Source organism: Zalophus californianus, chromosome 7 (assembly GCF_009762305.2).
Source record: "Zalophus californianus isolate mZalCal1 chromosome 7, mZalCal1.pri.v2, whole genome shotgun sequence".
Taxonomy (NCBI): Eukaryota; Metazoa; Chordata; class Mammalia; order Carnivora; family Otariidae; genus Zalophus; species Zalophus californianus.
The window spans coordinates 104,432,285-104,455,514 of NC_045601.1; the positions used below are offsets into that span (position 1 = coordinate 104,432,285).

Here is a 23,230-nt window from a genome sequence, read left to right on the forward strand (position 1 = left end):
TGGAAATGTGTTTGGAGGAAGAACCTCTGCTAAGCACTTCCCCATTGCTAGGAAGCCCTTGGAAACAGGTAGGAAGGGAACTCTTCACAGTAATTCTATTGCTGAAGAAGTCTGGTAGTTTTGTAGAAAAACAGGAGAAAGCAGCAAGAACTACCAGACTTTTTCAGCAATGGTAGCATGCAGAATGAGAAGTTTGCCTTACCGTGGACGTTCTCTTCTTAAACTATGAATTTAAATGAAGGAATAGAACAGGGGATTTCCAGTGTTCAGTGCATATCTCTGAGAGTTGATGATCTCAACACAAAGGAATGTGCTTGCTATATTGCTCTTGCGTGCGCAGACACACACACACACACACACACACACACACACACACACACACACACACACACACACACACACACACACACACACACCCTCCATCCAACAGCCTTAATTTCCCTTGCTTCCCATCCCTGCAAGAGCATGCCTGGTTGGCTGTCTCACGGTGGTCGTTGATATGGGTTACATTCCAGTGTAAAACAATAGCCCTGATCTTTGGCAAGATACCTCACTTAGAAAAGCTTGCTTGGTTAAGAAGAGGGTGTAGTAAGAGTAAGTCTACAACACTTGAGAAGTGGAAATGAAGTGTGGATTCCTCAGGAGTAGAAACTGTGATCTCTACTTTTTGTGTATGTGTTTGGGTCCTTCCTATATCCTGGGGCAGTACTAGCAACCCTTGTATTGAATTACTAATGAAAATTACACAGTGATGGGAAAATCAGTTCAAACATAGGTCCGGCTGAGAGTAGATTAATAGTAGTAGGGTTCAACCTAACAGATATCTCTGGAGCACCTAATATTAGTATGTTTATTCTTCCATTCAGTAAATATTTACTGAGGGTATGCTCTATGCCAGGATAGGGGTCTAGGAGCTACCTTGGAAAACAAAATAAGGGATGAAGTCCCTTCCCTCAAGGAGGTTAATAGTCTTAACTCCAGTCACTTCAGGAACCACTGGGGAAATTCAGACACATAACATTCCTGAGTCGCTTATAAGGTAGCTGGGGAGATGAGACAGAGCAACATGAAAAACAAGCTCTACTTAACAGCATAAGATGACCCAGGAGAAATGCCAGATGACATATGTACATAATAAGCACCGTCGGAGTTTTGAGGAAGAAGATTAGAAAAGGCTTATGGACTCGATGAGAGTCATCAATAAGCAGCACAGAGGAAAGCTTACCTTCCCAAGGGGCAGTGATATCAAAGTTTGAGGGGAGGAAGAAAAGTAAGCACTCACAGGAATGGGATGGAATGCAATGTACCTGTAAGTTGGGATTTGTGAAGCTCTGTGTACAATTGTTTCTACATGTTTATTTGAACGATAATACAATCTTAATAACTGTGCCTTATTCAGTAAAGTATCCTTGCAGTACTCGGAGAAGTACTTGTATACTTAGAAATAGCTGAGTGCTTTAGAGGAGGGAGCACACTCAAATCTCTGTGGATTTCACGGTAAGTTGCAAATTCAGTTTACTCTGAGGAATTTGTTACATAAACAAATGCATGCCCTCAACTCCGGTTGTTAAGTAGACTTGAACAAACTGTATTTACTTACCTAATTGTTTCCTAACATTTTCAGTATGCGGTGCACATGTCCTAGGGGGGCCTATAAAAAAGAGTTGGGAGTGAGGGTGGGAAGGGGTAGATGTGGTCAAGTCCCAGACAGAGTCAGGCTGCCAGACCCTTTTATGAATTGTTAGGCCTGCTTCTCTCTCTTACTGCTTTACTGAGGAGCAGTGACTTGCTGAAAGGAGCCCAGAAACCACTGGCAAAATTGCAGTCAGCCCTTTCCCAGTCATTTCATTTTGACACTTCATTATGCGGCTAAGATTTAAGTCTGTCAAGCTCAGAAGAAGCAATTCAAGACTGACTTTTGATACTGGGGCCAAAGGGCTTCTAAAATAAAACATGTTCATTTCTGAGCAGAGAGTGTCAGAAAAGACCCTCTTTTCCTTCTGTTTACAAACTAGATCTCCAGCCTGGAACACAGAATACCTGGACGGGATTTCTATCTGTGAGAGGAAGAAAGTCCGCTCTCCGCTGGGTGTCTTCCGCCGCTCTCCCCTCTTTGTTTTTGTTTGTTTGTTTGATGGGCTTTCTCCCCTCATCCAACTCAGTGACTGCTCTTGAGCAAGTTAGATGTCTCCTGTTTAGAAACAGGGTTTAATTCCCAGCAAATGAGGACCGAATTATATCTGTGCGCGTCACCATACTGCCCATAGGCTATTGTCTACCCGTTATCTAATATCCCTCCTCCCTTCCTGACAGCCCTCGCTTTCGTTTGGGGATCCATGGGATTCTGGGGTGCTGATTCCGCCCCCAGCTCCATAGGAGTGGAGCACTCTTCCCTAAGCCCATCCGCAGTTGCCATCCCTGTCCCCTCCCTCCTTCCCATAATGGTCCGTTTCATTGTCAGTGTAGGTTTCAAGAAGTGCCATTAACCACCAAGGTTTCTTTTGAGACTTCTGGGTCAAACATAATCATTCCCTGTGGGATGTGAATTACAGAAGCACTTGGCCCCCAAAACTGTTGGCAGCTATTTTGAGACAATAAAAGCAGGCAGTATTAGGATGCAGTTGGTCCCGTAGAGCAGAGCAGTGGAGGCAAACTGGCTTCCTGGGAACATCGCTGAGCAGCTGGAGTGATCTCTGCCTGAGGCCAGCACCAGCTCTCAGTTTTGCAGGTACATAAAGCAATGCATTCCCTTCAATATAGGAACCAGTCTGATGGGGGTTTTCTGTCACTTGCAACCAAAAGCATCCTAAGTAATATAATTTCCTCAAAAGCAAAAGTGTTCTTTCAGGGTTTACTGAATTCCATGAAATATTGTATTGACATGCTCTAACCGTATCCATGAATTGCTTTCTTGTTAGCTTGTGCTTTGCAGAGGGGCTGAGTTTCCTTTACTGTGCGTGTATCCCAAAACAAAAGTAAATGTCATGTCTTAAATTTTTTTCTGGAAGGTCTGGAATCTAAAATATACCATGAGGGCGCCTGTGTGGCTCAGTTGGTTAAGCGACTGCCTTCGGCTCAGGTCATGATCCCGGGCTCCTGGGATCGGGCCCCACGTCGAGCTCCCTGCTCAGCGGGAAGCCTGCTTCTCCCTCTCCCTCTGCCTGCCACTCCCCCTGCTTGTGCTCTCTCTCTCTGTCAAATAAATAAATAAAATCTTTAAAAATAAATAAATAAATAAAATATACCATGAGATCATTTCTATTTGGTGAGTACTTAATCTCACTGAAGTCAGTACTATTCCTTTGCCCTTTTGCTTGAATAGGAAGTTTCAAACATTGTATCCAACTTTCTAGCTCATAGTACATCCGTTCTAGAGTTTCGCCTGAAAACGGAACCTCAAAAGTACCCTCCTGCTTTGATGAAACAGAAAACAATGTCTCAAGTCCAGGACAGAGGTTCTCCCATCCTTTCCTCTTTGTTTTCTTATCTGCTTTTTTAACCTCCTTTTCCCTAGTTCCCATTGTCTTCTCTTTTCCACAGGCTTTCTCCTGGTCCTTCTTGCCCACTTACCTTTTTCCGTTTCTCCCCTCCCTACTTTATTCTGGGTCCCCCCGCCCTCATTCAGTGTAAGCATCTGCCTGTTTACTCTACAGATTATGTCCTCACCATCCTCCCCAATCAAAAGTGTTTCATGTATAGCTGAGACAGTCTTTATCACTGTGAGTTTTGTACTGAAACTAAAAAGGTTGACAAACTACATATTTTAACATATTTTTTTCCCTTTCTCCTTGTCAACTTCCTCTAGATCAGTGACTCTTAAAGTGTGATCCCCAGACCAACAGTAGTAACACTCCCCAGAAACTTGCAAAAAAATGCACATTCTTGGGCCCTTCCCCAGACCTACCGAATCAGAAACTTTGGGAGAGGGGTGCAGCAATCTGTGTTTTAACAGGCCTTCCAGGGGATTCCGACACAGTTGAAAGTTTGACAACCACGGGGCCAGAATACTTTGCCTCCTGCCACCAAACTGATTCATTTTCCTAAAAGATTTCAAAGGCGGATGAGATTGTGGGGAAAGTCCTTCCCCTTTAAGTCGAGTAGCCATGCTTGCATGAAGGATGCCTGTGAAAGTCTGTCAGTCTGCTGCCTTCCCTGAATTCCAGGGCGAGATCATTCTATTTTCATAAGCCGCAGCTGGTAGCAACTCGGAATATACTTCAGAGTCCCTGCTCCTGGCAACCATGGCAGTTTTCCAGCCCATGCTGCCATTGCCCGCAATGACTTCTAGTAGGGGGGTGTGGTGAAAAAGCAAGAGCTTTTCTTTTCAAAAGCAAGAGAGGGAGAGGCGCCTGGGTGGCTCAGTCATTGAGCGTCTGCCTTCGGCTGGGGTCATGATCCCAGGGTCCTGGGATCAAGCCCTGCATAGGGATCCCTGCTCGGCCAGAGGCCTGCTTCTCCCTCTCCCACTCCCCCTGCTTGTGTCCCCTCTCTTGCTTGCTCACTCTCTCTCTCTCTCTCTCTCTCTCTCTCTCTCTCTGTCAAATAAATAAAATATTTTAAAAAAAAAAAAGCAAGAGAGGGAGGCAATCTCAAAATCAAGACGTTAAACTAAAATCTTTTGCTTCCCATAATCTTAGCATTCCTTTAGTACCCCCTGTTTCTTTCTGATGGAGCCCTGTTCTAGACCCCTGGCCTTTTAGAGTGACCCTCTACTCCCTCTCTTTGGCCTTCCATGACGGTTCCCACCTCCTCAACCAGGTCTTCATGCCCCACCATCAGGTGACATTAGAGTTTGCTAAGCCTTCTCCCAGGCTCTATTATCTCTTCTTTCGATCCATCTTACTACACACAGATTCACTGTCTTCAAATAATCATCTCAGACTCTCACTCTCATTAAGACTCTGGTGCCGCTGCCTGCAGGCCAAGCTCATCAGCCTAGAACTCCAGGCTCTCCACGATTTGACGCTGATTTACACCTTTCTGAACATGGGGAGGCACCTCCCAGAGGGTCTAATAGCCCCCAGCTACAGTGCCCATTCCTTCGCCTGCTCATACTCTCTGCTGCGTGTGGAATGCCCGCACTCAACATGTCTACTTAGTTAAAGCCCGTTTCCTTCCGTCCAGGTCTAGCTCAGGTTTGACCTCCACCAAAGCTATCACCAATTGCTCCAGATCACAGCACTCTCTCCAGACTCCAAACTTCCACAGCCCTTTTGTTTCTACCTTTACTCATAGTGTCACCCTGTCTCTCCATGTGCATTACTAGTGTGAGGTCTGTCGTGTCAGACTCTGTGCTCTCGAGGTCTGTGTAGTGGTCCCTGAACATTTATCTACAAACGGGGAAAACACCCAAGTACTAAGTATTGAAGGAATTTTCAACATGTTCATATTTTAATGAGCTTTATTTGTAGATGTGTAATGTTGTCCTTGTAAGTGTAAAAAATATATTTGTTATAAATAATATGCCTCATTATGTTCACTGTTTTGACACAAGAGCATTAAGAAAACTTTCCTAACATGAACATAGCTCAGTTTGCTTCTGTAAAAATACAAATTTATGAAGCTCATTTTCTTTGACATAAAAAGCTTTTAATGTCACAGGGACGTATAAGTTAGTCTCTGATATTTTAGGCATCAAACAAAATTCAATAACATGGTAAAGGCTTGAAAACACTTTTCTGCGATTGTAGAAAAAGTGACTAGTGAATAATTGAGGTAATTTTGCTACAATATTCAAATATTTGGCTTTGGAGAAAAATATCATTTTTAGTACATATTACTTCTTATCTGTATGTTAATTCACTTTACCTTTCCTCTAACTAGGATATCAATCAAAATGCTTAGAACTAATATGAAATATGTTAACTTTATGCTCTTTTAATAACTAACACTAACTTAATAACTAAACTAACTTAACCCGCAAAGATAAAAGAAGAAAAATATTAAAGCCTCTCTCAAGCACAGTATGAATTGGTCAAAAGCCTCCATTATCATTTTACCTTATGGGAAGTGCAGTTTTATGATTTTAAAGAACATCGCAGGGACTCAAGTTAGTTAAGGAAATGCCTCACAGATTGTAGTGGGAAGCTCTTTTAATGAATTCGTAAATATTTTTTCCAATTATTTCTAATCAAAATATATGTAGTATTGCTAACATGTCTACCCTTAAATAGCTTGTGGACATTGGTCTTGCTTACATTCTCCTCTGCGTGATAGAGGAACTATATGTAGAGGGTCTTCTGTGTGTCAAAATGCTTAAAGAAATGGCATTTCCACACACAGGTAGAATTTTTCAATAAGCGCAATTTATTCACTAGGTCTGCAGCACATTCAGGATCAAAGACCCAACACTGTCACTCAAACTCTCCATGAACAGGGTCATCCTGCTCCACCAGCTTCATCTCTCATCACCTCACCTCCTAGAGGGCAGGGCGTGAAGCCCTCACAGGCCCCTCGATGTTCCAGGGCCCCTCGTGAGACTGTGCCTTGGAACAGGTTGTTTCTCTGCCCCGAGTGCCTTCCTCACTGGAACGGCCGCCACCCTGCCCTCCAGAGGGTTCATTGTCCTTAGGCTGTGGCAGTGCCTCTGCTCTGAGGACTGGACAGGACGGGTGCCAATGGTCCTCTATGCCAGGGGGCCCAGCTCATAGCAGTGCACTGCTCTCTAGCAGACTACTGTCAGACAAGGGCTAAAGCCAGCGCTGCAAGGAAATCGGCTTTGTTTGGATCAAGTGGAACCTGCAAAACTGTTTTGTAATTCACAAATGCAGAACTAGCCAGTATTTCTCTAGTGCTGCCAGGTAAGCGTTGAATATTGGGAAGTCCCGGCTTATTCTACTGACCCCAAACGTCAGCTGGGTTATCTGAGAAAGGGATCTCATCTAATTTACTTCCAGGAAGGGAGCTAAGTACTGAGAATTGGTCATTTTAGTAACTGGGAACTTTGATGTTGAATTTTATATGTTGGTTGGTGCCTGCCACATTTTCCATTTGATACGGGGGCTCGTGCCCTCCATGAAATACCCCCTGGGGCTTTAGAGATACCACTCTTGTTTTGTTATTCTACCCCTTTGGCTGCTCCTTCCCAGTGTCCTTTGCTCATCTTTCTCACCTTCCTGACCTCCAAATTTTGGAGTGTCCCGGAACTCTCTTGTCAAATTTCTAGTTTTTTTGTTTTTTGTTTTTTGTTTTCCTATTTAACTGACCCCCTTAATGAGGTCTCCTGTCTTTTGGCTCTAAATAATCCTCTGAATAGTGGTGACTCTGTGTTTATATCTTATATGTCTCCGGGCCTGACTGAATCTCTCCTACACATCAGGCCCGTCTACCCAGCTTCCCCTCAGCGTCTACACAAGCTGTGCTTAACAGCTCCAAAACTGAGCTCCAGAAGACGGCTCCTCAGCCTGCTCTTCCTTCAGTCCTCACTATTGCTGAGGTAAATAGCCACTGTAGCCTTGCATTTCCTCAGGTCAAAAGCTCATTGTCAAGTCAAAAGTCATTCTTGACTCTGTCTCCCACATCTATAATGTAAAGCCCATCCCCCAGAGTATGTCGGGTCTCTCACTGTGGCTCATGACAATTTCTACCATCCTGGTCCAAGTCACCACTTCCTATTGTCTGGAAAATTGTAATGGCTTCCATCTCCATCACGTTATGTTTTATTCTCAACGTAGCAGTCAGAATAATTCTTTTGAAACGTACATCACGTTTGCTCAAAACTGTCCAATGGCCTCCCATCTCACCGAATAAAATGTAGTTTTCAGCATGCCCCGTGGGCTCTCTCCTTGCAGTAGTTCCCTGACAGCGCCCCCCCGCCCCGCCCGTTCATACTCATCTCTGGCAATACTAGCCTCCTCTGTTGTTCCTCATTCTCCTTTCTCTGGATTTGTGCACCTTGTACTCCCTCTGCATGGAGTTCTGTACTCAGATATTCATATGGCATGTTCTCCTCCTCCATTCCAGTGTCTGCTGAAATGTCACCTCCTCAGGGAGACCTTCTTCACCTGAAATATTGTAGCCCACACCATCACTCCATTTCCCCTTATCTTGTCTTATTTATTATTTTAGTGCTTATTCTGGTACTTTATATATGCATTCCTTGTTTATTTATTTGCTGCCTACTTACTACCTCTCTGCTAGAATTTAAGCATTTTTATGAAAGCATGAGTGGTTTTTTGTTTACAAAAGTAAATTTTGTTAACTTCAGCACTTAGAAGAGCATAAAGCACAGAAAGACAATAAACATTGAATGGATAAATGAATGAAGATCTCATTTTATTATAAGAACTCTCAGTATGTAACCTAAGTGACCGTTCACTGTTCCCATAACTGTTACTCTTTTCCAGGAAGGGTAAGGAGGAAGGGCATGTGACTTATACCCACACCCTTAGTTGTCTTCTCCAAATTGGACCCTTAGTGTTCTGAGATGTTTGCCACGGCCCCAGCTCCTCATGGAAGATGAGGTGCTGTTTCTTTCACACTATCTCCAGCAGAGAGAGGAAAGTGAGGCTCTTTATGCTTCCTGTTACTTTATTATCTTTATTCTTCACAGCAATGTTGTACAGGACCATGTAAGTGCATCACTCGTGACTTCATTTTAAAAAAATTATACAGGTTTGATTCCAGACCATTGCAACAAAGCAATTATCGCAATAAAAGTGAGTCAAATGAAATTTTTGGGTTCCCAGTGCATATAAAAGCTATGTTGTGGTCTGTTAAGTGTGCAATAGCATTATGTCTAAAAAATGCATGTACCTGACTTTAACTACTTTATTGCTAAAAACATGCTAACTATAAGCTAAGCTGAACTTTCAGCTAGTAGTAATCCCTGATCACAGATCACCATAACAAGTTTAATAATAATGAAGGTTTGAAATACTGTGAAAATTACCAAAATGTGACTGAAAGACACAAAGTGAGCAAATGCTGTTGAAAAAATGGTGCCCATAGACTTGCTCAATGCAGAGTTGCCACAAACCTTACATTTGTAAAACAGACAATATCTGTGAAATTCAATAAAACGAGGTATGCCTGTGGTATAGTCAGGAAAATATAAAAAGTGTACGTGGGGAGCCTGGGTGACTTAGTCGGTTAAGCGCCCAACTTGTGATTTCGACTCAGGTCACGATTTCCTGCGTCTTGAGATTGAGCCCACGTCAGGCTCCTTCCTCCGCCCGCTCTGCCAGGAGTCTGCTTGAGATTCTCTCCCTCTGCTCCACCTCCTCCACTCATGCGCATGCACACTCTCTCTCTCTCTCTCTCTCTCAGATAAATAAATAAACCTTTTTTTTAATTGTACATAAAATATTTCTTTTTTACCAGAGCACCTGGGTGGCTCAATCAGTTTAAGTGCCTGACTCCTGATTTCGGCTCGGGTCATGATCTCAGGGTTGTGGGATTGAGCCCCAAGTTCCCCAAGGGCTCATACGCCCCAGGGGCTCCATGCTCAGTGCAGAGTCAGCTGGAGATTCTCTCTGTCCCTCTTCTTCTGCCCCTCCCACTCATGCTCTCTCTCTCTCAAATAAATAAAATATTTAAAAATATATATATATTTCTGGGCGCCTGGGTGGCTCAGTTGGTTAAGCGACTGCCTTCGGCTCAGGTCATGATCCTGGAGTCCCGGGATTGAGTCCCACAGAGCAGAATGCTCTGCTTCTCCCTCTGACCCTCCCCTCTCTCATGTGCTCTCTCTCTCTCTCTCACTCTCTCTCTCAAATAAATAAATAAAATCTTTAAAAATATATATATGTGTGTGTGTATATATATATTTCTTTTACCATAGCTCAGGAGAAAAGCACTTCACAGGAAGTCCCCTGCCTCTACCATTGACTCCTGTACACAGGGCTGTGCTTGTCTGTTGCAAAATAGCCACAGAGCAGTCACCCTCCTTTTCACTTCATCCCTTCCCCAAAGACTTGCTTTCACTACAAATCCATCACTTTCCTCCATTAGTTCATTTCTCAAAGTCTGAGAATAATACTGGGGTCTTTCAGCACGACTGTCCACCATTGTCCTTGGGACTTGAGTTCCTCAAACAGTTCTTCATGGGCATGGCACATCATCTCCCCCTCTCTTAAGCTATGCTCAAAATGTGTATTCTTCAAATTCTCTACTGAATAATTGACTGCCATTTCAATATCTCTTTCTCTTTCACATAGCTCCCAAAGGGAATCCTCTTTTTTTCCTATGAGATGGTTTGCTCCAAATCTATAAAGAGGAAATTAAATATTTACCCCCAAATTATCAAGGCTGGTCTCTCTCATGATAAAGTTAGGGTATTATTATAAAGAACAATGGGAGGAACACTGAACATGTATTTCTTATAAATCACAGCATCACAGCTGAAGTTTTGCCAGACTTTGTCCTGGGCCCACTTCTCTCTCAGTCAATAAAAAAAAAAAAGAAAGAAAGAACGAAAGAAAGAAAAGAAATCTAAACAAACAAACAAAAGAACAAGGTTTACTTTTTTTCTTTCAAATCTTCAAAGATGTTGTTCTATTGTCTTCTGGCTTTCATAATTTCTGATGCGAAGTCTGTGATAATTTTATTTAAATAATTAATTAATTTGCTTATTTATTTATTTATTTATTGTGTCCCCCTTCCCCTGGCTGCTTTTAAGATTTTTTTTCTTTGTCACTTTTTTTTAACAATTTGATTATGATTTGCCTTGGAATAGTTTTCTTTATGTTTCTTTTGCTTTGGATTCATTGTGCTTCTTAGCTCTGTAAATTAATAGTTTTAACAAATTTGAAAATGTCTTAGCTATTATTTCTTCAAATATTTTTCCTGCCCACCTATCTGCATCACCAAATTACATGTATGTTAAACTCCTTGATATTATTTTATAGGTTACTTATACTCTGTTTATTTCTTTTGTCAGTCTTTTTAATTTATGTACTTCATTTTGGATGTTTCGCATTGTTCTATTAAGTTCCATGATCTTTTCTTTTGCAGTGTCTTATCTTCTCTTAATCCCATCCAGTGTATTTTCATTGAAGAGACTGTATTTTTCAGTTTGAAACAGAAGTTCAGTTTGATTTTTTTTTTTATCTTCCATTTCTTTCTTCATTGTGCTTCTACCTTTTTGAACATCTGGATTATATCTAACTGGCTGTCTCCAGTGTCTGTCATTTCAGGGTCTGTTTCTTTTGAATGATTTTTCTCTTACTTATGTGCCATATTTCCCTGTTTCTTCTAGGCATGGTCAGTTTTTGAATAAATTCAAGACATAAATTTTAAATTTTAAGGTACTAGATTTTATCGTATTCCTTTAGTTTTAGGCTTTACTGTGGCATGTAGTTAGTTGCTCAGAAAAACAAGTTTTCAAGACTTGTTGTTAAGCTTTGTTAAGATAATGCAGGAGTAGCATTTAATTTTAAGATAAGATAATACCACTTCCAAGGCAATAACCTTTTAAGGACTCTATTCAATTGTCCAAGCGTTAACAAGATATTCCCATTCTTGTATGTGGGAACACAGGCTTCCATATCTTGTGGGAGCCCTGGGCATTACTCAGCTTATTGCTCCTTAGCTTTATTTTTCATCTTTCATCTCCACCTCAGTAGCTTCCTTTCACATGCTGAGATGAGTACTCAGCCAAATACCCAAGGAGACCCCAATGTATTTCTCTGAAGCACTCTTGCTCTCTCTGTGAAACTCCCTCCTCTCTTTTATTCTTTCCTCCAAATTCTAGTCTCTTTAGCTTCCCTGAACTTTGATCTCTGTCTTTTTAATTTAGTGAGACTGTCAGGTCTGTGTGTGGGTTTTCCCCTCCTTGCACAGTGACCTGGAAACTGCCATGGGTGGTGAGTTGGAGATTTCAGGGCTCACCTCATTTATTTCTTTTCTCTTGGGAATGTCCATCCTACATATAAATCTTACTAAGTTTTTGAGTTATTTAGAGCAGGACATGGCCAGAAGTGGAAGTTACTTTTTGTTAGAAGTTTGACAAAAATTTAGTTGTGAGAAATTCTGAATCTGCACACAAATTAGCAGAATTGTCTTTTCTTAGATTGCTCTCTGATTCAGATCAGTAAATATTGTGTATGTTTTATTTCATAAACATTGATAGTCTCTTAGAATAAATTGTTTTTAGCACATATAAGTAAGTAGGGTTAAATTTGCATCATAAATATTTGTGAAGAAGTGTTGTGTTATCCAAGTGGGTTTTAACGACACCTGGAGTACTCCAGATTTCATCTGAAGTAATATATAGACAAGATGTTTCAAGAATACTAGTAGGAAACAAATGTAATTATCTGAGATGAATATAAGATCATTCATATTCAGTCAGTCACTCAGTAAACATTGAGGAGTCAATGGAACAATGGTTCCCACTGTTTGTGAATACCGTCGTTTATAAGGGGAATACAGGCATGCAAACAATTAACTGTAATATGGTGAGATATAGTCGGATTGTTGATAAAGACATTGGTGGAAGAATATGTAAAGTGCCACAGGAACACAGAGAAGAGAGAAAGCTGGGAAGGGCAGGAAACTGAATTTGTTTCATGAAGTCATCTCTTTCCATCATCTATTCATTCATTCATTCATTCATTACATTACATTCATAACATGATTAGGCACCAGTACAGTGCTCTGCACTGATAAGTCCCAACAATACAAGTCTTCCTCTAGCAGAGAAATGGCTAATAAGCAATTGCAATTCAGTGCAATAGATGCTATGGCTGAGATGTGCACAGGGGACCACAGAAGTGGAGAGGAAGCGCACCTCATCGTGGAAGCAAATGATCAGAGAATGCCTCCAGAGGAGACTGAGCCTCAGGCAGGGAAAGGGCTTGCAATAGAGAGCGTCACCATTCAGGAAATGTTAGGTATAGAGGGGGCTAGAGCATGGGTTTCAAAGAAGGGTCAGTGGGGAGGAAGCTAGGAGATAGACAGGGGGCATATTTTCAAAGGCTGTCTGTGTTCTCTTATGGCATTTGGAAGAAAAAAGGGAGTATTGACAGATTGTGTGTGTGGGGTGTGTGTGTGTGTCTAAAATGAGGAATAGTGATAGATTAATGTTTTAGAAAGTTCACTCCAATGGTAGAATGAAGGATAAAGTGGAGCAAAGTGAAACTGGAAGCAGAAAGATTAATCTGGAAGCTGAGCTAATTTAGTAATCCAGGAAACCCATCATGAAGACCCACACTGAGGAAGTAGTGGAGGGACTGGAGATAAGACAACAAGGAGAGGGATCGGGTAGTATTTAGAAGATAAAGCAAAACAAAAGGACTCTGTGCCAAATTGGATATAGAGGGTAAAGAAGAGGGTTGAGTCTATGATGACTTCCAATTTTCTGACCCATTGGACTAAATGTATTCATTAAGAGCTAGGACCCCTAAAAGGCATTACCCACCCCAAGGAGAGCTCAGAACAACCCACTGAGATGCAAGAAAAAATAGCAGGATTCCATTTCTACTTTTCTCTATATTTTTGGTTTCTATTTGTGTGTGTCTTGCAAAGTATATAGTAAACTAATACAGTAGTATGTGTATATACTTTATAAGTAAATGAATATCAGTACATTGTCGGGAGTGCTCAAATATTTCATTATCAGGGTGTATGATAGAAAAGTTTGGAGACATCTGAGTGAAGGACTACAAAAGGAATAATAAATGGGGTAGTTATGGGTAGTTATTCACCTATGAACAGTTAGGCAGTAATTTCTAGTGAGCAATAAGAGTCTAGCTCAGACAAGAGCATCCAATAGAACTTTCTGTGATCATGCAAAATGTTCTAAAGATGTACTGTCCAGTATGGAGACCAGTAGCCACCTATTGCTATTGAGCGCTTGAAATATGACTGGTGCATCTGAGGAACTGAAAATTTTCATTTTGTTTAATTTTAATTTATTTAAGTTTGAATAGACACATGTAGCTAAATGGCCACAATGTTGGGAAGCACTGATCTAAAACTTTGAAGAGAGACCTTCAGCTCTCATTTATTGAGTGCTTCCACTGGCTAAGCATTTTACATGCATTTTTAAGCAATTCAATCAGCCCAGCTACCCTCTGAAGTAGACAGTATTATAAAAGAAAAGAGTAAGTTCTTCCTTACTCTATCCTTTTAATGGTCAAAGTTCATATTGTGAAGAGCATACTTGCTCTGAAATATGTGTACGTTCTAGATATTCTCTCTTGGTAGATATTTATGCATCTTTCACAACCAAGTGCCAATTTTATATTTTTCTTTTAGGTGGTTTGCTCTGTTACAGATTCAAATATGTATTATTTTAATACTTTATAAATATGACTGTAGTCTTCTGGATCCATTACCAAAACAGGTAAGTGTTTTCAGAATTCTGAATATCATGGTTTTCAAATTTGGTATAAATTCTAACCCCTTGGTTTTAATTACTAGAGATAAGCTGCTAATTTCCTCACCTAGGCTTGATCTTAACAGGTGTCCTACATGGAACTGGACTGAGAAGATAACCCCTTAATTCCCTTACTTCTGGGTCTGATGTATATGCCATGGTACCACAAGACCAAGACCAAATAGCAAAAAGCACCACTTCCAGTGTTAAGAAGGTCCTCAGTGAATTCACCAATTTTGACACTGTTCCCTATGCTAAATAGACATGGCCTTGATGTTGGGCTTGTTTCCCTAAAGAGGCATGTCTGTGGGTCCCAAACTGAACCATCAGTTTTAGAGGCAAGTCATAGCCCTTAGTCCATTTGGGAAGCAATGGCATGGAAGAAAAGAGCAGACAGTGAGCAACAGTAAAGACAGTAAACGAGAATAAAAAGCCTGTGACCTTATTCCTACTGCTGACCATTGAATGGTCTAATCATTGAACTCCTCTGTGTTTCTATAGGTCTGCTCTCCTAGACCAGTGGCTTTCAAACTGGTGCAAACATCAGAATGACCTGGAGGGTTGGGGGGCTTTTTAGAACACAGAATACCGGGCCCTGGCCCTAGAGTTCCTCCTGATCTAGGACATCTAGGGAGGGGCAATAATTTGCATTTTTAACCAGTTCCCAGTGCTGCTGATGCTGCTGGTCTGGATAACACTCTTAGTTAGGACCACTGTCCTAGGAAATAGGGAAAGTGCAATTTAATTCCAGATGTTTGGAAGTCATTTTGGAAGGCAGCTATGCTCACCACTATACCACCAACGCAGGCTGGAAGTCATTTTGAAGACTCTGGATAAAATGTGCTGTTTCAACTGAGGGTGAAGCTCAGAAGTTAAGCATTGCAGTTTCAGGGCTATTCACATAGCATGTTGTGCTTTGATTTATTCTTGATATAATAAGGCTAGTGTATGGAGGGATAAATAAAACTCTTGGGTGACATTTCAATAGAAATTATGTAAGTGCCTAAGTGACACAGACAATATTATATTACTCATAAATATGCACATTTCAGCACTTGCCCCTGATTTCTTTTGCACTTCTATTTTGAGTACACTAACTACCAGTGCTGAAGAGCCCTCAAAATCCTACCATGAAAGGGAAATCAAAAAACCCTTCATAAAGGTTCTCAACAAGTATAGTTTTATTATCAAAATGAAGAATAGGGCGAAGCACATACTCACAAAATACCAGTTCCTGGTCCACTGAGTTGGATGTCACAATTTTGCCCAGGACTGATTCCCCATCCAAATATTTTCCCACCAATGAGAGGACACAAGAATGCCTTACCAGATTAAAAGGATGACATTTGTCAAAACCATGTAACAACTAACCCTAGCGATCAGTAATTTTGACCAGTGCCTTAGGCAAGATTTTGCCCAGTACTTTCGTCCTAGCTAAGAATTCTATTAGTTATATTTATTATACTGCTATACACACATTCTATTTCTGTTTTGACGCTACTAAGAACATTTTTAAAGAAATATCTCAAAAAAAGGAAAGAAAGATTATCTCAGTTTGTAAAAAGTGTGTAAGTGAATTCTCATGATCTCAAAGGGCATTTCATTTCATAATTCTTATTCTAGAAAGAGATGAATTGAAATTATGTAATTATGGGATTGTTTTAATAAATTATAAAATGAGGGTGATCAAAAAATACAGGAAATGACCTTCAAATTGCCAGGGCTCTTGTAGGAAATGGGAGGGGATGGGTTGCCTGGGCATGCTTGGAACACTCTTGTCAAGCATGGGGGCATCTCTGGGCTTGGAAATCAGCTTCCTCAAAGAAATATACTTGTCATAGTAGCAAAAATCAAGTGCTAGAGCCCCCAATTTTAGTTTTGCAGAAGCCCAGTGTTTTATTGTATCTCAAAAGGTCTTAGGAAATTAATTTTAACTCTCATTAAGAACCAAACACTAAGCAAATACTATAAAGCTTCCCAAGATCCATGACCAGGCAGCAGTGTCCAGATGCTGGCAATGTGGGCTGTTCATTTTGAAGCATTTATAAGACCAGCTTCGATTTTCTTGCAAAAGCAAGCACATTTTTGCCAATACAGTGAAGTTTTGCTTGTTTGTTTGGTTGGTTTTGTTCTGTTTTGCCTTTTGGGGGGGTCATGAATCCTTAGATAATCTCACGAAGCCTCTGGATCCCTTTCTAGAAAAGTACATAACTTTTCATACCCACAAATTTGTGTTTGCAATTTCGAGGAGTCCATGGCAACCCTGCACCTCGTTCTATTAACTCCCCTAGGGATCTCCTTCTTAAGAAGCCCATGCTGTGCCTTGTTGCATTCAAACTTGACAATAGACTGATGACCTAAATAGGACTGATTGTCTTTTCCTTACTCTTGATCTTCCCCCCAACCCTCAAGGCTGATAGAAGAGATTGCAAATGTTCTGTTCCTTGAATGGAAGGCTAAAATTGATGCTCGACATTATAAGACACTTCAAGTCTTCTAAGCAAACACTCTAGTCTCTTAAACCTAGACTCCGTACTTTTAGAGACAATTACACTTGAATAAACCTTTGGTCTAAAACTGTTGGCTTATGTCTCTTAATTTCTATATATCTTCTGCATTTCTGCTTTTAGAGTCCTCTCCATTTGGTGGGTGTCCAACAGCCAGAAGGACAATGCCGAATTGAATTTAAACAAAGAAAATGACATCTGTTGGGCCTAAAGAGTGCCAGGGCCTTCTGAAAGAGTGACTGTCCCCATCTACTAGCCTGGCAGCATCTAGACCTGAGCTCTACTAAAACATACTGCTTAACTTTGTTTTAGGATTTAGTTCAAGAGAATGTAGGTAGGTGTGTTTGGTAACTTAAGAGTAGACCAAGAATCTGACATTACTCTCACTGATATGAGATCTGAATACATGGTTTGTAGAAAATGTTTAAATGATTCAAAGAAGAGGCGTTTCTTAAGGAGTCGTAATTTGGTTTCATGCATAACTGTATTAAAACTTTAATTAGAAATAATCCCTCTTGAATGAAAATCTTAGTAAACTATGAAGGCAACATACTTAAATTTCTGTTTTGAAAAAGGCTGAAAGTCTTAAACTCTAAGAAAATATTAAATAGTAATTTCTGGAAATTTTTTTCATTTTCTTAATATGATTCTCAACTGGCAATTGGAACTTTTAAGTTCTATTCATATAATTCTTTATGGTAAATAGGACTAGTGCTGAAACAATGAATAAAATGATAGCTTTCCAAGACCTGCGAAGACAGGGAGCATGTCTTACACTCATTCCGTGCTCAACTACACTAGGACAACACCTTCTGTATAAGGTTTATTCAGTAAAGGTATACTGATTGATATATTGGTTTGTATTTTAATGAAGGGTGAAAGCACTCTTTTGATTCAAGGCGTTAGTAGTTATAGGTGAAGAGGTAATATTTTTGTGGGTAGAAACACAAATAAAGTGATGTCAAGGCAAATAACTGCATTTGAATGTATTGCTTAGGACTCCTGCCTGAATATTTACTAGGAAACCCTGAAAAGAAATCCCGTCATGTCCCGGGGGAAACATACGACAGTAGTAACAGAGTTATCAGTGATGTCATGATTTGTCCTCTAATATTCAATAAAATGCTGCTTGCCTCCTTTATTTCACAATAAATAAGCTTTGTGTGCATGTCGTCCTCTGGATTATTTGCTCCCCTGTGCTAGAATTATCCTGCAGAGTTGATAATGATTGCTTAGTCATCTATTTCCTACCAATGAGCAGATGACTCCCTAGGAGAAAATTAAGTACTCTGGAGTGCATTAACTCTTGCAGACTAATACAGAGATTCTGAAGCTTAGCTACTTGGTGCCTGCAGCTTAGCTTAGTGGGTTTGGTGTCTAGAGACTGGAGGGGCCGAAGGAAGCAGTTTAGAAGACCTGGCAGGGTCTGATAAATATGGTGTTCTTGGGGCAGACATGTCTTCCTGAACATCTGAGGCCCACAATGAAACACTGTATTTGCCTGTAATATGCATTTCAGCTGAATTTGCAGCCACTCAGGGATAGTGTTTATCTCCATATTCTTGCTTGGTAAGGATAAATGTTAGCTGACAAGTTATGCACTTAAAAAAGAATGCAGACACAGGAGATCCATTGACCTTTGATAAATATAAAAATAATGGTAAAAGAAATATACTTGGGGGTCCCATATCTTTTTATTTCCCTAGCCTGGGCTTTTATATTCTATATCTAAATCACTGCTCTGTCCAGGGTAAAGAGTTCAAAGTGGCTGGCCCTCCCCTTTAGTGATGGTGTAGTAAGAACTCAGTATTGCCTCTTCTGGTAGGTCAGGCATTCAGCTGGGACAATGGCTAGGTCAGCTTTGGTGAGAGCCTCCCTCTTGTCAGCCATTGTCCAAATTTCCTTTCAGGCCTCGATCAACCAACCAAACATTTTGCCATTGCCCAAGAGTCTATGTATGTTCTTACCTCAGACTATTTCTCCCTCCACACAAAGGACATGGCCAAGTATACTGCTCAAAACTCTGCCCAGTGGGAGAATTTCCCCTCACCACTGTCTTTTGGGGCACTTCTAAATGTGGCTGAGTGGAGTAGAAGCCAGTTTGCTCCATCATATCAAGCCAACCAATATGTCATCCAGGCCCAAGATTTCTTCTCTCCTCTGTCAGCTAGTTATACCCAGTGGGCCAAAGGTGTGAATTGAGAGAGATGCCTCAGCCTAACAGAGGTAAGTGATGACCTGTTTATGTAACTGACTTCTGGACTTGCTCAAACCTGATCCCAAATGTACCATATTCATTGTATAATAGATTGCTGCTGAGCCCACCTTTTAATATACTTGGTAAATATAACAAAACCCAGTTCATGATGCGCAGCTCTGGTCAAATATTCATTTGGCATGTTCAGGCATTGGAGGCTAAGAAGTATGTCAGGAGTTGGTTTTCAAATGATAAATAGTTTTCAGCTGCAGAAGGCATGATCTTGCTCTGGAATCCTAGGGATCTATCCATCTATCTATTGGCCCATCACCACTGGTAATGGTAGTGCCTGAAGTGCAATCAGAACTTGAAGATGCTACTGGTGAGCTGACAGTGGAAGCGGGAGTAATCTTGCTTGCCGCTGATGAACTTGAAGGCATGTCCTTGTAGGGTGGACTTGCATGGAGGCATAAGATGGCCAAGCCCTTATCCTTTGGATAGACTTTCAGAAAGTACTCTGATGTCAAGAGCTTGTCAAGATCTGGGTAGATGTTGAACTTGGGTAGCCCAATCTTAGGAGGCAGGATATCAAAGTCACAGTGGTTCTTGACTTTTTCTACCTGAAGCCCGTGTAAACACAGTTGAAGAATAGACTTGCTGTTGCACAAGCAGTGCGCTGAAGAAGGCATAGGAGGAGAGAAACAGAGACACACACATAACATGGAAGGGGTTTTCCTATGAAGGAGAGAAAAGGGAGAGTGGTGTTTGGAAGGGGACATGAAAGGATTTCCTTCCTTCCTTCCTTCCTTCCTTCCTTCCTTCCTTCCTTCCTTCCTTCCTTCCTTCCTTCCTTCCTTCCTTCCTTCCTCCCTCCCTCCCTTCCTTCCTTCCTTCCTTCCTCTTGTCTCTCCCTCCTACCATCCCTCCCTTTCTTTTATACAGGGAAGACACTAGCATGTTTCAATGCTTATGGGAAGAAGCCTATAGAGAGAGATACATTGAAATAACAGGCAATGGAAAAGATAGTTTTTTGTGCCAGACCTCTGAGATGGGAGGTATTGGGATAGAGATCCTACACACAGGAATTAGCTGTAAACAGGAGGCAGGAAGGTGACATATTTCACTCTGAATGAAGCAAGGAGGAAGGACTCAGGGTAGAGGCAGTAGCAGGAAATTGAGCAAATTCTCATTTGACGGGTTTTATTTTCCCTGTTAAGTGGAAGGTGAGTTATTTCCTGAGAGTGAGGGGGTGGGAGAGGTGGGGGCAGCAATGACGGGAGGGGAGATATTCTCATGATAAAATGCCATGGCCGTTTTGTGTTTGAGTTCTCGAGGAACTTCCATCAGCCTGCAAGACAGCTGGAAAAATAAGATTAATGCAAATTGGGACTTTGACCATTGAGGAATGTGTGGCAGGAGAGATGTGTGGCTGACAGTAACCTAAGAGTATCAGGTGGAGAGGAAGGAAGAGGAGGCAGAAGAAGGCCGAAAAGAAGAACAGTCATCTGGGGAAACTTGAAGAATCAGTGTAGTGGGAACAGATAGTGGAGACCCGGGAGGGTAGAAGTATGTGGCCAGAGGACAGACTGTCTCAATTTAAAATTTCAGAGGACAAGCAGTTAGGGGTGGGATGACAGTGCTCGAGGGGAGGCTGACATGGTGGTCAGGCAAGGAGAATGGAGTTGAGAATGTAGCCGTGGTGGTATTTGGCATAGCCACCACCTTCTAGCTGTGTCCATATGGCGGAAGGTGCAGCATCTCTGTGAGCTCCCTTATAAGAATAGTAATCCATTCGTAAGGGTTCCCCTCCCCCCCATGACCTAATCACCTCCCAAGGCCTCACTCCTAATGCCGTCAACTTTGGGCATTAGCATTGTACCATATGAATTTGTCAGGGATACAAACATTTAGACCATGGCAGGAGTAACCCCCACAGTTGCTTACCTTTCTAAGTGGAGCTCAGGCTACGGATTTTGCTCTGATAGAGGACCCTGGACAGCACTCAAAATGCCTCTCTGAAAACAAACTGGTGGTGCCAGAGGGGAGGGGGATGGGGAGATGGGCAGAATGGGTGAAGGGGAGAGGGAGATAAGGGCTTCCAGTTATGGAAGGAATACATCATGGGGATGAAAGGCACAGTATGGGGACTATAATCAATGATATTTGTAAGAGTGATGGAACAGGACAGGTGGTAGCTAACACTGGTGGTGAGTACCACATAACATAGAGACTCTTGAATCACTCTGTTCTATGCCTGAAACTAGTGCAATGTTGTGTGTCAATTATATTCAAATAAAAAAAAATAAGACCCTACCCCACAAATGCTGCTCTGGGTCCTGTGCCTCTTGGTGTAGCAGTCCGGGAGATGGTGGTCACCTCTGCTACCCCCACGAGAGGGACCATGGCACCCGGCTTTCATCAGCACAGTATCTTTTGTTTTAGAAAAGGTTTTAGAATACACATCCCCATATTTCTCCATTAATGTTGGCTTTGGTAATCAAAATGAACTTGATTGGAGTTTTGTTGTTAGCTTTACAATCTCATTTTTTGGTATTTTAATAATAGCTGAAGGTTATTACTGACTCGGGGAAAACTTGTATAAACCATTTTCTTGACAAAATAACTATTACTTTCTCGAAACAACAGTAAGACTTTTTGTCACCTGAGCAGTTACTATAGGCCACTCACTTGGCTAAGCCCACCTCTCCTTCCATTTACCTTAGTCTCATAAACACATTTAGTCTGATGTGTTCAGTTTGTTTCTATTATGTTCCTATTTTACAAATGAGAGAAATGGAGCTTGGAGAGACTGAGTGACTAACTCAAGATCACACGGCTAGTAAGTGTTGGAGGCACGATTTGAACCCCGGGCTTCTGGCTGCAACACATGGCCTCATAACACCACACAGTACTGTATTCTTCCATAAGACAAAATGTTACCTACAAGTGACAGCTCTTTTGACCTTGGTGTCATCATAATCCACAATCTGAGTTCTCTCTTAACTCCCAGGGAAAGCGTGGCTCGCTTGTGGTATAGCCTAGATTAGCAAGGAGGAAGAGGACTCCTGTTGTGCACCAGTTTCCTTCCTCCTCAGCTTCCTTCTCCACCCGACCCCCAAACCCTCATGAGAACCTCCACATTGACGGCTTAGAGTGAGACCCCACAGATGGCAGAGGGGGCCATCCACTGTTTTAAGGAAACAATCTGATAAAAAGTGCATCTTTTGGTAGGGGTATATAAATGCAAATATTGAAAAAATATCGTAAGTTCAATAATATATCATGTGTTGTCTACTGAGACAGCCTTTGGCCTTTTTTTTTTTTTTTTTAGCATTGTTCTACCTCCTTCCTTGACAAAAACAGTCCTTGACAAAAATATGGTCATTAGGGACCCAATAGGCCATAGGGTAAGAAAGATATATGGATTTTCTCTTCTGGCGGAGTCAGGGTACTAGCTAAATACCAAATCGTCTTAGTTTAAGCTTTGTCTACAGGTGACTTGGAACTTTGGGAAGAATTCTTTACAAGTGACCTAAAGCAAAGGGTGTGGTGTTTGCTTCACGATGCATATAAACTCTCCTTTGATTTTTATTGTTGTTGTTACTGAAAGTAAACGTGTAGAATACATAATTTGAAGATATCAGCCTAACATCTGGTTTTACTGCTTAAGAATCTAAAATCCAAGCTGGAGAATGTTTGTGCCCTTGTAGGATGTCCCCGTGTTGGTGAAGACAACCCTCTGAGCGAGACGGTTAAGTGAGTGTTTCTCTGAAGACAGAAAAATGGAACATATAAGTAAATTCCAACTTCTTTGGGCAGCAAAACTTTTCATTGCTCAACACACTGATGTGTAGATCTCCCAATAAAAAGTCAGATAAAAGCGGTAAGTCCAACTTAGCGTTAGTTGACTGTACTTCATTGTTTGTCCAACCCATTACATGCACACCTCTGCAGAGCCCCAGGGATCAAAACAGTACATGCTGAAAAAATGCTGGACTAGATGAGCTCTGTGTGGCAGAGACATTTAATGCCTGCTGAATGGCAGGCGCCTCCCCAAACTTCCCAGGACCCGACAGTTACGCAGGGGTCATGTGACTAGTTTGGGCCAATGGTCCATAAGTAGAAATGATGGGTGTCAATTCCAAGATGAAATATGGACATAGGGATATAAATTGTCTTTATTACCCTCTTCTTTCCCTGATATTG

General features: G+C 41.4%; 1 protein-coding gene across 5 annotated transcripts in view; it reads left to right on the forward strand.

Annotated features, from left to right (window-relative positions):
- LOC113926683 (24-hydroxycholesterol 7-alpha-hydroxylase) overlaps positions 1-17,995 on the forward strand; it is a 95,362-nt gene extending 77,367 nt beyond the window's left edge. For 4 of the 5 annotated variants that reach the window (XM_027601942.2, XM_027601939.2, XM_027601943.2 and 1 more), the window contains 2 exons: positions 14,200-14,287; positions 16,951-17,995. In XM_027601942.2, the coding sequence (XP_027457743.1) occupies positions 14,200-14,287; positions 16,951-17,022 (160 nt within the window). In that variant the 3' untranslated portion in view covers positions 17,023-17,995. Of the gene's footprint in view, positions 1-14,199; positions 14,288-16,732; positions 16,837-16,950 lie in introns of those variants that run through there. The other variant, XM_027601940.1, reaches the window with a different exon arrangement.
- Positions 17,996-23,230: the final 5,235 nt, after the last annotated feature.